General features: G+C 38.6%; 1 protein-coding gene across 4 annotated transcripts in view; it reads left to right on the forward strand.

Moving 5' to 3' along the window:
- SYNE3 (spectrin repeat containing nuclear envelope family member 3) overlaps positions 1-16,583 on the forward strand; it is a 237,184-nt gene that overhangs the window by 163,072 nt on the left and 57,529 nt on the right. For all 4 annotated transcript variants that reach the window (XM_069104246.1, XM_069104245.1, XM_069104244.1 and 1 more), the window contains 5 exons: positions 504-647; positions 3,400-3,534; positions 6,500-6,664; positions 11,558-11,730; positions 15,094-15,223. In XM_069104246.1, the coding sequence (XP_068960347.1) occupies positions 504-647; positions 3,400-3,534; positions 6,500-6,664; positions 11,558-11,730; positions 15,094-15,223 (747 nt within the window). The remainder of the gene's footprint in view (positions 1-503; positions 648-3,399; positions 3,535-6,499; positions 6,665-11,557; positions 11,731-15,093; positions 15,224-16,583) is intronic.

The following is a 16,583-nucleotide window of genomic DNA, read 5'->3' on the forward strand; positions in this document are numbered from 1 at the left end:
GGCTTCCTTGAGAGCAGGGCCTGTCTTTTGCCTTTCTTTGCATTACTGACAGCACAGTGCCTAGTCCATGGTGGGTGCTTAATAAATGCTTAATGGCTGATTGTTACTGTGAGCTTCCAGTGTTAAAGGCAGTTCTTTCTATTGCTTGCCAAGTTTAATTGTGAGCTAAATCTTCTTCCTTTATTAGGCACCTTCTAGGTACAAGGCACTCTTCTAGACACTGGGGACACAGAGATTAAAGGGGAAAAGGAGAAAGAACATACAAGGAGCTTATATACTACCGTGGAAACTTAATATATACAGAAATAAGTATAATACATAAGGAGTGCCTAGAGCCTAGCAGGTGCTTTAAAAAGTGTTTTCCCTTTTCCCCATGACAATACTTCAAATGTCTGAGGGAGTAGTGCCCTTCCTTATCTATACTGGACGTGACATGGCCCTTGTTAAAGAGGACAGGTGGAGAAATGGCTTGCTTTTCACAGTTGATGTTACTGTCTCTCTAGAGTGCGATATCTGAGCACAATGACTTTGATACTGCATTTGAACCACTGCAGAAGAGGTTAGCAGATCTCCACATCAGAGCAGAAGCAGAGAAGGAGTTTCAGCAAGACCTCCCCAGTAAGCAGGCCCAACTCCAACGCCTGCAGGTAAGTGGGATAATGTAGGAATATGTCTTAGCCAACGATCCAGCAACAGTTAGTGAATCACTGGGTTAGCTCTGAACAAGAGACTTCAAGTCATCCATCTGAGCTATGAGCTATGGTTAATCCCTTTGTTATCCAACTGAATGGTTTTATTTAGCTGATGACTGTTGTCAATGCAATTTTTTTTACTTTGAAGGGAGCTCAATGGGGATCTAGTCTAATCCATACTCAAAAGGAATCTCCACTCATCCAGACTTTGCCTGAAGACCTCAAATGCATGGGGAATGCACTCCCTCTAAGTAACCAATTCAGTTTTGGGATAAACTCTGATTATTGAAAAGCGTTTTCTGACATCAAACACGAATTTTTCGCTCTCTAACTTCTACTAATTGTTCCCGCTTCTGCCTTCTAAGGCCAATTGCACAAATCTGATCTGCTTTCTACTTAACAGCCTTTCAAATACTTGAAAACAGCTACCATATACACCCTAAGTTTTTCTTCTTTGTCCCCACTGAGGTTCTTTTAAAAAAGAAAAGAAACAAACCTTTTTGGGGAATAAAAACTTTAGTTTTATATAGAGAGAACTCTAGGGGTGAAAATTCCCTCCACCCATGTAAATCAGCAACTGTCAAATTTAGCCTTAAGAGAATTACCTGGAACACTGAGAGGTTATGACATGCTCAGGGTCACAAGACTGGTATGAGTCAGAGGTAAGAGAAGAAACCCAGATTTTCCTAACTCAAAAACTTGCCCATTTGTCTATAAGACCTTTCTCAGTATCAGAAAAAATAATTTTAAGATGAGCTACAAGATTTATTTTGTTTCTGTTTCTTCTTCTTTTTTTGTCCCAGTGGATAATTTCTGTGGCCTTTTGAAACCCCAATAACAAAAGTACATTTTAAGTATGTTAAGTCCTCTTAATAAGGAATGGCCATGACTTTTATTTTAAATAAACAGAAAATAAATTAAGAACATGTCAGAACAGGCCCAGCACAGTGATTGCTAATTTAGAAGGAATTTTCTGGTTGAAGAATGAAGGCTGTGCCATAATTAAAGTTATTGCTATTGGTACAGATTTCAGAAACACGTAGATTTTACATAGAAAGTAAGCTGTTATTCACTAGGTATTTGTGGGTTTTCTCAGTTACTTGACATTATAGATATGATTTTTCATCACAGATATTTACATGAAACATATTTCCTGGAACTCAATTATCCCTCAAGCTGCCTCTTATTCTTTTTTGTTTGTTTTGTTTTGGTTTGTTTTTTTTTTTTTTTTTGCTTTTTGGAGGGCAGTTGGGGTTAAGTGATTTGCCCAAGGTCACACGGCTAGTTTGTGTGTGTGTGTGTGTGTGTGTGTTAAGTGTCTGAGGCTGGATTTGAACTCAGGTCCTCCTGGCTCCAGGGCCAGTGCTCTATTCACTGCACCACCTAGCCACCCTATGCCTCTTATTCTTTGAGGAAGCTTTGTTTTTAGATGTTTCTAGATTCACAATGCTGGGAGGGACTTTATAGGTCGAATATTCCAACCTATCCAGAGGACCATACCTAAACACAACTCAACTTTACACCTTCTGCCAAGGTAATTGGTAATCATCCAGTCTCTAATTGAATATTTCTACTATTGGAGAGCTCATTACTTTAGGAGACAGACCACTCTATCTTTAGATAGCTCTCATTGCTGGAGAGTTTTCCTGAATCTATATTTCCCCCCCCATGCAACTTGCACTCATTTGTTCAAGTTCTACACTCTAGCAATAGAATCAATCTAATCCTTCATCTTTATGCTAGTCCTTCAAATACTTAATGTTCCCCCCTATCATGTTCTCCTTTTCCAGGCTAATATTCTCCAGTTTCTTCAGCTGATTTTCTCTTTCAAGATGGGTGGCATAATGGATGGATAGAGCTTTGGGCCTGGAGTGAAGGAGACCTGAGTCCAAATCTCAACTCAGACACCTATTAATTGTGTGGCTCTGAGCAAGTCACTTAACCTCTGTCTGACTCAGTTTCCTTAACTAAAAAATGGGGATAATAAAGGTGCCTACCTCCCAGGATTGTGAGGATCAAATGAGATATTTGAATATTGTTTAACAGTGCCTAGAACCTAGTAGATGCTTAAAAATACTTGTTTCCTTCCTTCTCGTCATCCTGGTCTGGAAACACTTCAGTTTATCACTCTTTCCTAACATGTGATAACTACAACTGAGCGTAGTTCTGCATGTTTGATTTGACCATGCTGGGAGAATATAACCTAGAATTATAACTTCCCTTGTCCTGGTAACTCTGCTTATGTTAATGCCACCTGAGATCCTAAGTCTTGAGTCAAGGGCATGAATTAAAAGTCTTAAAAGATTTGAGGGCTTCTTTGATGAGGTTTAGATGACAGCCCATCCATGCCTTCCCACCCCATTTAACTGGTGTTCACACCCTAGTTATTCTCCTTCATCCTACATTTATACAAGAGATTCTTTAAATCCAAAGTCAAGACTTAACTTTTGTCACTATTCAGTTTCATTTTATTATATCTGGCTCACCTTTCCAGCCTTTTCAGATATTTCTGGATTCTTTCCTCCCAAAACTTCCTCCATGTTCTAAATGCCAAACATAGAACATTTCTCATACTTTAGAGCAAGTATTACTGTCTTTGGAAGTCTCCCGTTCAGATAAGCTACCCCAATTCTTACCCTAATTTCTTCCACATAATGGTGCTGATTCTGCTGAACAGATGGACTCTCTCTCCTTGTTTCCATTGTAGAGGATCCAGGAAGACTTGCAAGAGCTTGAAATTCAGATTGAAAACCTGAAGCCCCTAGTTCAGGCAAATCCCAGACATCAGCATAAAATCAGCCAGCTTTCATCTGATTATCAGACCCTGAAGAGGTCTTTGCAGGTAAGTTATCAAACATCAGTAAAAATAGTAACTTACACACACTTTATAGTTTGCAAAATGCTTTCACATATATTATCTCATTGAATCCTCAAAATAACCCTGTGAGGTAGTGTAAGCATTATTATCCTCATTTTACAGATGAGAAAACTGAGATTTACAGAGGTAAAATCAGTAATATTAAGTGCCCACTCATATGCCAGTCACTATACAAAGCACCAAGTATATAAAGAAAAATAAAAGACAGGCCCTGTTCTCAACCCAAGGTCACACAGCTAATAAGTTACAGAGTTGGGTCTTGTGACTGCAAATCCAGTATCAGTTTGGCAAATCAGTAATGAAGGATGCTAGCTATTACCCAACAGAAAGGATATGGACTCTATGTCGAATGAGACATTTATGTTTTCGGACTTAGTCAATGTGGGAATTTGTTTTGCTTGACTATGAACATTGTTAAAAGAATTTTGTTTTTCTTTTTCCTTGTGGAGGGAGAAGTGAGAAGGAAAGAAAACAAGTGCTTGTTGATCGGAAATTTTCAACTTTAAAATACATTTTAAAAACCAGTGTTGGGAATGAATTTTCAGTAATTATCTCCATTCTCTTACTAATTTCTTCTTGTGCTTAGTCACATCTAGGAATTTGGGGTTGAAACCATGAAGCAGAAAAAGTATGTGTCTTTGTGCAGGTCATTTCATCCAAGTCCATTTTATGATGAGGAAACAAAGACTAGAAGAGGGGTTTTCTCAGTTCTAAAATTCCATCAACATTCTTACGTTTTCATATTCTTTCAAACTCTAAATTATGCAACATGTTCTCTCTTAACTCACCCAAGCTGAGACTGAATAATAATAATGACAAAATAACTATAACTCATGTTTCTGTAGTACTTTATCGTTTACAGTGTGTTTTTTTCCTGTGAGGAAATAACAATGAAGATAGTTGGTAAAACTGTATTATCTCTATTTTATGAATGAAGAAATAGAGGCTCAAGGAGTGAAATGTCTCTTCTTCTCAGGGGGCACATAGTTAGTATGGCAAAGCTGAGACTTGAACCCATATCTCCTGATGCTAAATCTTGTGCTGTTTCCATTATATCATGCTGCCTCTCATGAATCCATGCCTTTGGCATTACTGGTCACTCTGGTTTCACTGGCTGAGTCCATCTGATATAGACTCATTGTCCTAGATTCCATACAGAGATGGAAAGAAAAGATATTATTCCAGCCCTTATGGAACTTAGAGTATTTAGCATAGTGCTGACCACAGGAATAGGCACTTAATATATGCTTCCAGATTACTTTCAGGTAGAAATTGTTTCATTCATTGGGTTTGTGTACCCCTCATTTAGCAGGAGGTGGCACATAGTAGATGTTTCCTAAGGATGGGACTGATTTTATTACTTGAATGATGTGACACTGGATTATTGTGAAGAAAATGCTTTATGACCCTTAAAGTATTATAGAAATGTTATTGTTATTTAGTAACATGAGAAATTTGAAAAATAAGTGAAATTGAATACATTATAAACTCTTCAACTCAGCAAGCAGGCCCTGGCACCACAGGAGAGCCAAAGACCGGAAAGAGACACATAAGCACATGAATATTTATGTGACAAATAACTTTTACACCAAAAAGAGGGCCTAAGTTCAAAGGAGAGGACCAAGCAAAATATTATGAGATATTTTAGGAAGGCTGTATCCCAGGGAAGGCCCATACTACATGTAAAGATACAGAAAGAAGACAGCGCCTGAATTGGGCCTTGAGAGAAAGATTTCAGTAGACAGAGATGGGTTTGAAGGAAGGACTCATCTGGTGCTTACATCTAGTTAAGAGGTGACCAGATGCCTTTGTCCTTTTCATGTAGTTGATACTAAATAAATCCTCATTAAATTTAGTTGATTTTGTTATGAGTATATGAGACATAAAGTACCCAGAAATCAGTTTAGTATGATTCCATAAATAGGTGAATTTCATAGAATATCAAATCTGTAAGAGACCTTAGGGTTCTTCTGGTGTCCTGCTCATTTTGCAGATTTGGAAGCTAAGCCAATAGTAAAAAGAAAAAGAAAAAAAAGGAAGGTGAGAGGAGAGGGAAAGGGAGGGGAAGAGACAAGTATTTATTAATTGCCTATTATGTCAGGTACTGTGCTAAGTACTTTACATATATTATTAGTTCATTTGATCCTCACAAACAACCCAAGGAGAGAGGTACTATTATGATCCCCATTTTACAGTTGAGGAAACTGAGGCAGGATGAAGTTATGTATGGGAGGCTGGCTTTGAATGCAGGGTCAACTTCATTCCAAGTCTAGTGCTTTATCCACTATGCCACCTAGTATAGCGCCAATGCAATATTAACAGTGCCCAAGGTCACAATAACTATACCAGTATGGCACTCAATTGCAAAATATAACAGACTCTACATATATAAGAGAGAAAGAAAACATTTGTTCAGACAACAAAAGACTGAATCCCAAAACCAGTAAGCCAATTCCATCAGAGTAGCCAAGAAGTTAATAAGCCACAACAGCACAGAGAGCCACACCATACTTTAGCCTTCCCACACACCAACACAAGCCTAACTCACAAGCTTTTCTGTCTCTCTTGGAAGCCTGCTCTCCTCCCAACTGCCTAGCTGGCTCTTGACTCCCAGCTTCCTGCGGGCTCTGTTCTACCCTTCAGCAAACTCCTCCCACCACAGGCTCCATGTGACCACATTCAGCCTATCAGGGGGCAGAGTATATTTTCAAAGCAGGCAAGGTCTTCAAATTCCCGTAGGCCTAATTGAGGGATGGGGAAGATCTTCAGATTCCCATTGCCATTACCTAGCTGCCTCAGTCACAGAGTGAATTAGAAAACAGAGCTAGGATATCTTTCTTCTTTTCCCTTTATTACTTCTTTTTATTCGTAAACTAGCTATTTGTCCACACTTGATGCTAATATAGTAGGTGCCCTTCTGGTTTTGTAGATAACTCTGGAACGAAGTCAGCAGCGTGTTCGGGAGCACTGGACATTCAACCACAAACTGTGGGAGCTCCAGCAGTGGATTGGGATGGCCAAACAAAAGCTGGAATCGTACCAAGGGGATGAAGGCCAGTGGAAGGTGGATGGCCAATCTCTAGAAGACATTGAGGTAAGTAGACTTTCTCCTTAGGAATGGTATTTCATTTACTGGAAAGCCAAACGGTAGAGGAGTAAAATGTAGTTTTGGAAAAAAAAAACAATTCTGGGTGCAAGTGAGCTAACTCTTGATCTAGGTAGAACGTCAAGGGGGAGTCACTTCTGTTTATCAGTGAGCTTTTCTAATGACTTCTTTGGATTTTGAACTAGATTTCAATAACATAATTCTATGGTTGAAGTAACTGAGGATCAGCCTAGGATTTCACAAGTGAATGGGTAGAACTAAATTTTGATTTATATCACAATGTATATTAACATCCCAAATTTCTCTTTCTAAATGAAGTTGTCTTCTGACCAGCTAAAGCAATATGCTTCTCTTCAAAGGAGATAGAATCATAGAATGTTAGAGTGGAAAGAACTTTAGGACATAAAACATAATACCATAGATTCAGGGAATATTAGTACTGGAAAGGAAATTTAAACTAGAGCATTAGGCCTAGAAGGAATCTTACAACATGTAATATTAGAATATAAAACATAATATATTACAGCAGGACCTAAAGATTGTCAAGCGCAGAATGATGGAGCTGAAAGAGACTTTAGGATGGAAAAAAGGAACAAAACATTAGTACTAAAAAGAATCTTAGAGTTTTTTGGTCCAGTACTCTCAGGAAAAGATACAGAGGACACTTTCTGTTTTGCAAGGTTTCTATTCTAGTAAGAATTTCTTTAAAAATCAGCAAAGGGAGAAAAAGCATAAGGAACTTATTAAAGTTGAACTTTTTACATTCCTACATGGAAAGACAATATGAGACTTTTTCAGTCTTAGGATAATTGAAGGGAATATGTGTGTGTGCACATATATGTATGTATTGGTATGTATATATATGTGTGTGTGTGTATGTATACATAGGCAGAGGGCACAGGATGAGTTGAATATGAAGGGATGATATCTAAAAAATAAAATTAAGAGGTTAGGGAGGAATATATTTGGAGGAGGAGAAAGGGAGAGATAGAATAGAGTAACCTATCTCACATAAAAGAGGCAAGAGAAAGCTGTTACAATGGAGGGGAAGAGCATGGAGGTAAAAAGGAATTAGTCAACCTTACTCTCACTGGACTTGGCTTACGGAGGGAATGACATACACTCAATGGGGTATCTTGCCCTATGGGAAAGTCGGGGGGTAAGGGGATAAAAGGGGGGGATGATAGAAGGGAGGGCAGATTGGGGAATGGGGTAGTCAGAAGCAAACACTTTTGAAAAGGGACAGGGTCAGAAGAGAAAATAGAATAAAGGGGGGTGGGATAGGATGGAAGGAAACATAGTCTTTCACAACATGACTACTACGGAAATGTTTTGTATAACTACACATGTATAACCTATTTTGAATTGCTCGTCTTCTCAGTGGAGGTGGTTGAGGAGGGGAAAAGGGAGAGAATCTGGAGCTCAAAGTTTTAAAAACAAATTCTAAAAATTGTTTTTTATATGCAACTGGGAATGGAAAATAAGATACATAGGCAATGGGGTATAGAAATATATCTTGCCCTACAAGAAAGTAAGGGGGAAGAGGTGAAGGGGAGAATAGAGGGATGATAGGAGAGATGGCAGACTGGGGGAAAGGGTAATCAGTATGCTTGCCATCTTGGGGTTGGGGGTAGGGGAGAAATGAGGAGGAAATTTAGAACTCAAAATCTTGTGGAAATGAATATTGAAAATTCAAAATAAATAAATAAATTCTGGGGTTGGGAGTGGGAAATCAGCAAAGGGATATCACAATGGGGCAAAGGAATGCCTCCCAATTTTTCCTAACTTAACAGCATCAGTACCAGAGACATTTCACCTGCTTTTATCTTCAAGGTCTTTGGTGGTCCTCCCCACCCACTTAGCCACCACAAAGGTGTTATTATTCCCTTTGCTCATGTTGCTTCTGTTCTGTTCCTTTTAGCTGCTTTTCCATGTCCTCCTTTTTCATCTCTTCAGTAGAAGAGAAGTCTATAATAATAGAGCCAGAGTATTATGAACTTATAGGGCTGGAAGGAAACTGGGAAATAACCTTCTTCATTTTGCAGATGTGGAAATGTTGGTACAGAAAGAGAAATGAGCTGTCCAAGGTTAGATAGGGAGCTAGATACATAGCCAGGATTAGCATAGAGCTCCAATGTCTCCCTGTTCTGAGCTTTTTCTACTGCACTGTCCATCTCCTTTGTTGCTCAGAACCCAACAGTTTCCTGGTATCCTCAAATGACTAGTACATTTTTTTTTAAAGAAATTGGGGTTAAGTAACTTGCTCAAGGTTACACGGCCAGTTAATTTGTGTGGGTGCTAAGTATCTGAGGCCGGAACCGATCCCAGGTCTCCCGACTCCAGGGCCGGTGCTCTTACTGTGCCACCTGGCTGCCCCAACTAGCACATTTTTTTTATTGCATTTGAGGGGGAAAAGGCAGATGAGAACAAATGAAGATTCTAAAATACTCATTTAAAATGAGCAAGCACCCCTAAAATGAATGGTTAGGACTTGGTAGACATTCTTACTGATCTATTTCCTGAGCAGTGAGCTTTGATATTCTGAAGTACATCATGGGACCATAGGATGTGGAGGGGGGCGAAGAACCTTTGGGTTCTTGAGTCCAATTCTCATTTGTGAAGCCTGGCTATTACCTCATGTGTCAAAGAATAAAAATCTCTTCCCTGCTTCTGGAGCTTCAGAGTTTGTAATAGGATTTACATATATTATGTCTCATTTGGTCCTCACACCTCCCATTTGAGAGAGTCACTACTTAAAATATCATCTCCATTTCAGAGATGAGGAAACTTAGAGAACTTCAGTGAATTGCCAAAGTTATAGTAGACATGACTGAAAAATTACTGAACCAGAATTTATAAGAGAGATAAGACATGGATTTAGGAAAACAGGGACTAATTTCTGTTCTTATAACATGCTGTTTACAGAGGTAGAAAAGAGAAATGAGGTATCTTTATTTTCTTTTTTATGCCAGAAGCTTTTATTTTATTCTTCAGTAGAAGCCCAACCTGGAGCCAAAGGACCTAGGTTCAAATCCCTCTTCTGACATTATCTGTGTGACCTGGGGAAAGTCCCTTAACTTTCTTAGTCCTCAGTTAACTCTCATGAAGAACGGGGAAGGGGAGTGGACTAGGTGGCCTCTGAGGTTCCTTCAAGCACTACATCTAAGTTCCTAAAATTATCAATGAAAACATTCACATATCCAAATAAGAATAAAATGTGATTGTACATGATTACCATAAACTCCATAATTATTGTCCTGCCCTCCAATTATTAATTTTAAAATGATAGTAACAAAATTGTTTATTTCCCCTTCTGGACCCTTTTCTTTTAAAAAAAAATTATTGATATGCTTTGTTTTCATATCATCTACATTTCCTGACATATTCTCTTCTCTCTGCGATTCCCCACCCCCAACTCAGAATAGCCTTTATGACAAAAAAAAAAGATTTCAAAAAGGAAAAAATATTCCACAAAACCATCCGCCGCATCAACCAAGTCTGACACATGCAGTGCTCCATTTGCCACAACCTTTGCAAAGAAAGGGAGGGAGAATTTCTATCCCTTCAACCATTATAATTCCACAGCATTTAGCTTCGATTGTCTTGTTTTTCTTTTTGTTTCTATTGTTGTAGTCACCATGTATAATATTTTCCTAGTTCTACTCACTACATTGTGCGTTAATTTGTATCTTCTCTGCATTTATCACATTACTTTTCACATAATAGCATAAGAATAGCACAGTAGTGGGACAATAGTATTTCATCATATTCAATCACAATTTGTTTGCTGACTGATGGACCAATTTAAAGTCTCCATAGTCTGGCTCCCACTATGTTTACATTATATGTTAGATTGTTCCCTTCAGGTACTTTTTTATTCCATTCTTGAAGGCAGAAGTATCCCATCTTTATTCCAATCCCTCTACTTATGTCCTTGGCCCCATCCCTTCCCATCTGATCTGGGAACTTGCCCTTTCAAATATCTTCTTCCTCTGTCCAGTTTTCAACCTCTTCCTATTTTCTGGCTCTTTCCTTGCCACATGCAGCTATGCTCAGATCTCCATCATACTTTAAAAAATCTTTTATCCTGACATCCCCTCAAGCTATAATCCTTTCATAACCAAACTCCTAGAAAAAGTCATTTATACTTATTTCCACTTTGTCACTTCCCAACTCTTTGTGATCAGGCTCTTGACCACACTACTCCCATTATTTATAGAAACTACTCTCTCCAAGGTTACTAATAATCTTTTAACTGCTAAATCTGATGGACATTTCTCAGATCTCATCTCTTTGCTGGATCACCATCCATGTCCAATCTCCTATGTATGGATGTACCCTCAGGGTTCTGTCCTTGGCCTTCTTTTTTCTGTCCTGTTTTTATTGTAGAAAATTTGCATGAGTTTGATTATCATCTCAATGAAGATAACTCTAAATCTACATATCTATTTTTCATCTCTCTCCTGAATTTGAGTCCTCTCTCATACATTACTAACTGCCTTCTGAACATCTCCAACTTTACTCAAGATGTCAAAAACAGAACTCATCATCTTGTCCGATCCACCTGTCCTCCAAGCATTCTGATTTCTCTTAAATGTGCCACTATCCTTCCTGTCACTCATGATCATAACCCTGGTATCATCCTTATCTCTTCACTCTTCCTCACCACTCATAACTAATCAGTTGATTCCATCAGTGTATGTTTAATAGAGAACTTAAGTCAATGGAAAAGGTACTCTGCTAAAATTGTTCATCCTCTTAAAGATGTAAGGTTATTTGGTTCTAGATCAACCATCACTTTCCACCCCAAATCTAATGAATGACTGGCAGATATCTTAATTGTAGACTATAAATCTTGACATTGAGTCCCTCATCTTTCAGAGGCTGGTGGGTGAATTCCCTGATAAGGAGGTACAGTTGCACTTGATTGAAGCTCATGGCCAACTGGTAACGGAGACATCATCTCCTGAGGGAGCAGCTCTTGTCCAGGGGGAATTAAAGGAACTGACGGAGTCTTGGAAGGCTCTGAAGTTGCTTCAGGAAACATTGTTGAGGTAAACAGATATCTAAGACTTTTTCTTTCCATTTCCAAGCATTGCTTGTGACCCAGTATTTAGAAAGACAGAAGAAGCTGTTGGTGATCAGTCCTTTATGTCATGCCAGCTCATAAAAGTGATAGCAGAGATAATTTGAAGTGTTTTGAAAACTGTGTCATACATATGTAAATGGCACACACATATGAGGATGCCCAGGGCTACTTTTGTTACAAATTCATTGTATTTGCTTAGAGCTCTGATTCTCTTATTGCAGGGCCTTGCATATAGTATTTTCTTCAATGGATCCTTGATCTCATTAATGTGAGTACTACCTCTACCAGTGTAGATGTTTTACTAATATACTCTTGTCATATACCGGTAGCTATTACCATTTAGTCCCCTGCAGTTCCCTTTAAGATCATGGTATCTCATTATTATTGCCAAGCATCATCAATAAGAAAATATTGATACTAAAGGGTGGTATTTTGTGGCAAGGAATATGATAGTATCACTAAAAAAGACTGTCATTTCCAAATGAGATCCTGCCCCCTATCTTACTCTGATTCATGTCAGGATTCACCTAGCTTATTGTCCATTAGCAATGCCTTCCCAGATATGCAAACTAATGGCACAGCTCACTGGCCTGTCCATACAACTACATGTGGCAGTCTGGATAACATGCCAATAAAATGTTCATGAGCTCAATAGAGTAAGTTCAATTAATATTTTCTGCCTCGGTGTCCTATTGTAAAGCCCTATAGTGAGTATGTATACTTTAAGAACATGGCAGTACATCCAAAGACTTATAGCAATGAACCATGTTTTCCAAAATGAATTCTGACTAAACTATTTATTTTTATTTATTTATAATGACAGTTAAGTTGATTTTGTATTTCATAATCTACTTTGGAATGACTGAAGACAGCTTCAGGTACCACAGATTTTTTATTGAGAATACTTTCTGCTGATGACCTGGTGTCAAAGTAGTCTTTTAGGTAACATTCACAGTGTCTATGACTTTAGTTTCCACTGGTTTAGTGGATAGAACCTTGATCTATGTCTGAATCGCAACTCTGTCATTTAAAACTTTTGTGAACTTAGGCAAAAAATTTCATGTTTCTTGACCTCAGTTTCCTCTGTTGTAAAATGACAAGATTGGAATAGATGATCTCTAAGGTCCTTTTCAGTTTAATCATGAAATTATGTGACTATTTGTCATTTGTTTTACTTTATGAGAATTATTCTTATTCTTAAAATGTTATTTGTCAACTTAATTTTTATAAATCAAATTACGCTTTTAACACAGTACGGGAACTCGCTATTCAAAGAAATTATAGTGTGAGTCCTTTGCTGAAGCAAAGAAATCTTTTGGTATAATGAACTATCATTGTCAAATATATCTTTTGGACATTGGAAAATCAGGATTTTAAGACATTAGGTTTGCTTAATGAAAATTACATCTTTATCGTATCCTCTGAAAAATATAGTAAATACCTAGCTGTGCATTGGCCCTGTACTGTTATCAGTTAAGTTCTATCAGCAGACTGCTGCTCCTCTGGTGCCATATAAAGATAACAGTATTGTGCTGGATCCCAGGAAAACAAATGCTAATTCTAATTTTGCCACTGCCTTGCTCTGGGAACATTGGCAAGTCACTTTCCTTTTGTAGTTCTCAGTTTCCCCCTCTTTAAAGTAAGGGGGTTGGGCCAGGTGAATAAAGTCCCTTCCAATTCTCACATTGTGAAGGTATGGAGGTTAACTGTTATAAAGCATCAGAGAGGAAGCCCTCCATTCTCTCACTTATGGGGACTAGGTGTAGAAGTCTGTTTTCATTTTTTTCCTTGCTATCGACATTAATGATGATTGATACCTGAGGATGGTCCTTCCACCATCAAAAATTTCAGCCTCTCTTTCATAAATTGCTATTGCTGAAGAAATTTATGACCTGGGAGCTTCTCCTACCTTAGGTCATCAGGTCCAGAGACATTATATCCCTAGCACTCTCTTCAGTGGTTTTCCATCTTGCTAGGATCTACCAAAGCTTATGTTCCAAATGAAGAACGTTGAGAATCCATGGTCAACTCCAAGGCTTAGTGATGCACTCAATTGTAGGAGAAGCAAATAGTCAAAGAACATTTAGTAAGCACCTACTATGTGACAGGAACTGAACTAAGCACTGGGGAAACAAAGAAAGATAAGAGTCCCTGTTCCCCAAAAGCTCATAGCCTACATGCTGACAGCTAACACACACACACACACACACTCTCTCTCTCTCTCTCTGTATATATGTGTGTATATATATATATATATACACACATGATATATATGATGTATATATCATACACATATACACACACAAGATATACACAGGATAAATTTGGAGGTGATCATAGAAGGAAGGTACTGTCATTAAGGAAAGGTTTCTCATGAGGAAGGTGGGATTTTAGCTCAGATTTGAAAGAAGACAGAGAAGCCAGAATATAGAAGTGAGGAGGAAGATAATTCCAGGCATGAGGGACAGTCAGTGAAAATGCAGAGTTGGGAAGAGGAACATCATGTGTGAGGCACAGCAAAGAGGCCAGTCTCACTAGATTGCAGAGTTTATGGAAAAAAGTAGGTGTGAAAAGACAGAGATGGTAGGAATTCAACTATTATTCCCATTTTGAGGATGAAGAAGAGAGGGACAGAGAGATTAAATCTCTCTTCTAAAATTTTTATTTAGTAAGCACCAGAGCATGGATTTGAACCCTGGTCTTCTGCCTCCAAATCCAGTTCTCTTTTTATTATACCACAGCTGCTCTGAAGGGTATCTGGTTGTTTTTTCCACAGCCAGAAGTGGAGACTGAGCATCAGTATTTCCAAAATGACTAGGTCATGGTGACCAAAATCGATGGTTTGGTAAGACAACCACTGGCTTTCAAAATGTTGTACTTATTGCTTCCAGTAGGGGGGGAAGAATGTCTCTTAAAAGGAATATTTTGCAATAATCAAAATTTATGCACAGAAAGGATGTAGGAGCATAGAGGGACAGAAATGTTTTTTCCATGACTGCTGAATATAAATGTGTTGCACTTTCCACCTCTCCCATCACTATCATCAGTCAACATTTGTTGCATGCCTTGAGGGTCATGGAACTGTACCACTGGCTTCAAGGATGTTTTTATAGGAACTATCAAAGATGTGACAGGTCTGGGGAGAACTTGCTACCCAGTACTGTGTCTTGGCTTTCCAAAGATTTTTGTTAAATATGTTCCTTGTCTGTCTTTTTGTCATTGCATGAGCCCTAACAGAGGAATATGTCTTGTGAGTCCCTCTGAAAGTATGAATTATCAGATACACATCAATGTCATGATATTTATTGGGTTGCTTTGTGTCTTCCAGCCTCATCAGGAAGTGGCAGCTAAAAAATAAGAAATTCGATCCAGTGAAGAAATTAATTTTTTCGAACAACATCCCACAGCATGGGTTTCTCATAGATTCTGTGGACTCTGTTCCTAGACATCGGGATAAGGTGAGTAAGCATTTTGGGGGCAGCTAGGTGGCACAGTGAATAGAGCACTGACCCTGGAGTCAGAAGGACCTGAGTTCAAATCCAGTCTCAGGCACTTAACACATTTACTAGCTGTGTGGCCTTGGGCAAGTCACAACATCCAATTGCCTTGCCTTTCTCCCTCAAAAAAAAAAGAAAAAGAAAAAGAGGATTTTGGATAGAATTCTCCAAGGAGGAGAATGATCACTGGGTAAGTGTCTAGAGACTCCTGAACCAAGTACCATGGAATATCAACTCTACTCACTCCTCAAATCCCACCCTCATTTTTCACCTTCTAGAAAAACATACCAAGATTCCATGAGGAAACTTGGGGTTCTTTTTGCTGAAGACCTTCCAAATACTAAGAAAATAAAAGCCATTTGCATGAGCTCCCTCTTCTCCCATCCCCCATATCTCAAAACCCCTTGACATTTTTTATTGCAGTCTCTAATGAAGACCTTCCTGCTTGGCAAGGCCAACCCTTCTACATGTACTTTTGATCATATACTCTCCTGTTTTCTCCAGTAAAATGCTCCAGTAATCACCCCTTTTTTCTAATCTTCAGTCTCTCCCTAGCTATTGGTTTCTTCTCTACTTCCTATCAACAAGACCAAAACCCTTCTATCACTAAAAACCTTAAGTGGACCCTCCTCTTCCCTCAGTCCATCATCCTGAATCTTTCCTCCCCTTTACAACCCAAATATCACTATCTTGTGTGTCCTGACCTTTCCATAAGCTGTTTTCCTCGACTGGTATGTTCTCCCTCCCTTCCCTTGGCCTCTTAAAATCCTCAGTTGCATTAAAAACTCAGTTCAAGTGCGGCCTTCCACATGAAGTTTATGTCCTCACCCTCAAAAATGAAAGAATTTTGAAAAGTTAAAAGCATTGTCGCACATAAAAGGGGTTTGTTATCTATATTACACTGGCAAAAAGATAAAGGCTCCAAATGAAGTGGCTTACCCAAGATTGCAAAGTTAAAAGAGGCTGAATTGGGATGAGAACTCTAGTTCCCTAATTTGCAGACCAGGTATTCTTTTTATTAGACATTGATGAAGTACTGTGGTCTCTTCTTTTGACTTCCCCTTTTCATCCCTAATGCTTTTCTGCTATCAAATGAAATTATGAATCTCCTGTTCACAATAGTATTAATATTTAGTTTGAAACCCCTAAATAATAATGATGGTTCAAGCATCTGCTGCCAAATGAGACTCAAACAAGTGTTCTAAATGCCCATGAATCTATTGGTAATCATTCCATTTGGGTGATACCTAGTAATTTCCTGTCTCTGATCCCCAGAGCCATGGGAGTGGGAGAATATAACAACTATAGCAATTGTGGTGAC

This window comes from Petaurus breviceps, unplaced genomic scaffold, assembly GCF_028583685.1.
Source record: "Petaurus breviceps papuanus isolate PSGF00001 unplaced genomic scaffold, PetGlider_PUasm1.0 685, whole genome shotgun sequence".
Taxonomy (NCBI): domain Eukaryota; kingdom Metazoa; phylum Chordata; class Mammalia; order Diprotodontia; family Petauridae; genus Petaurus; species Petaurus breviceps.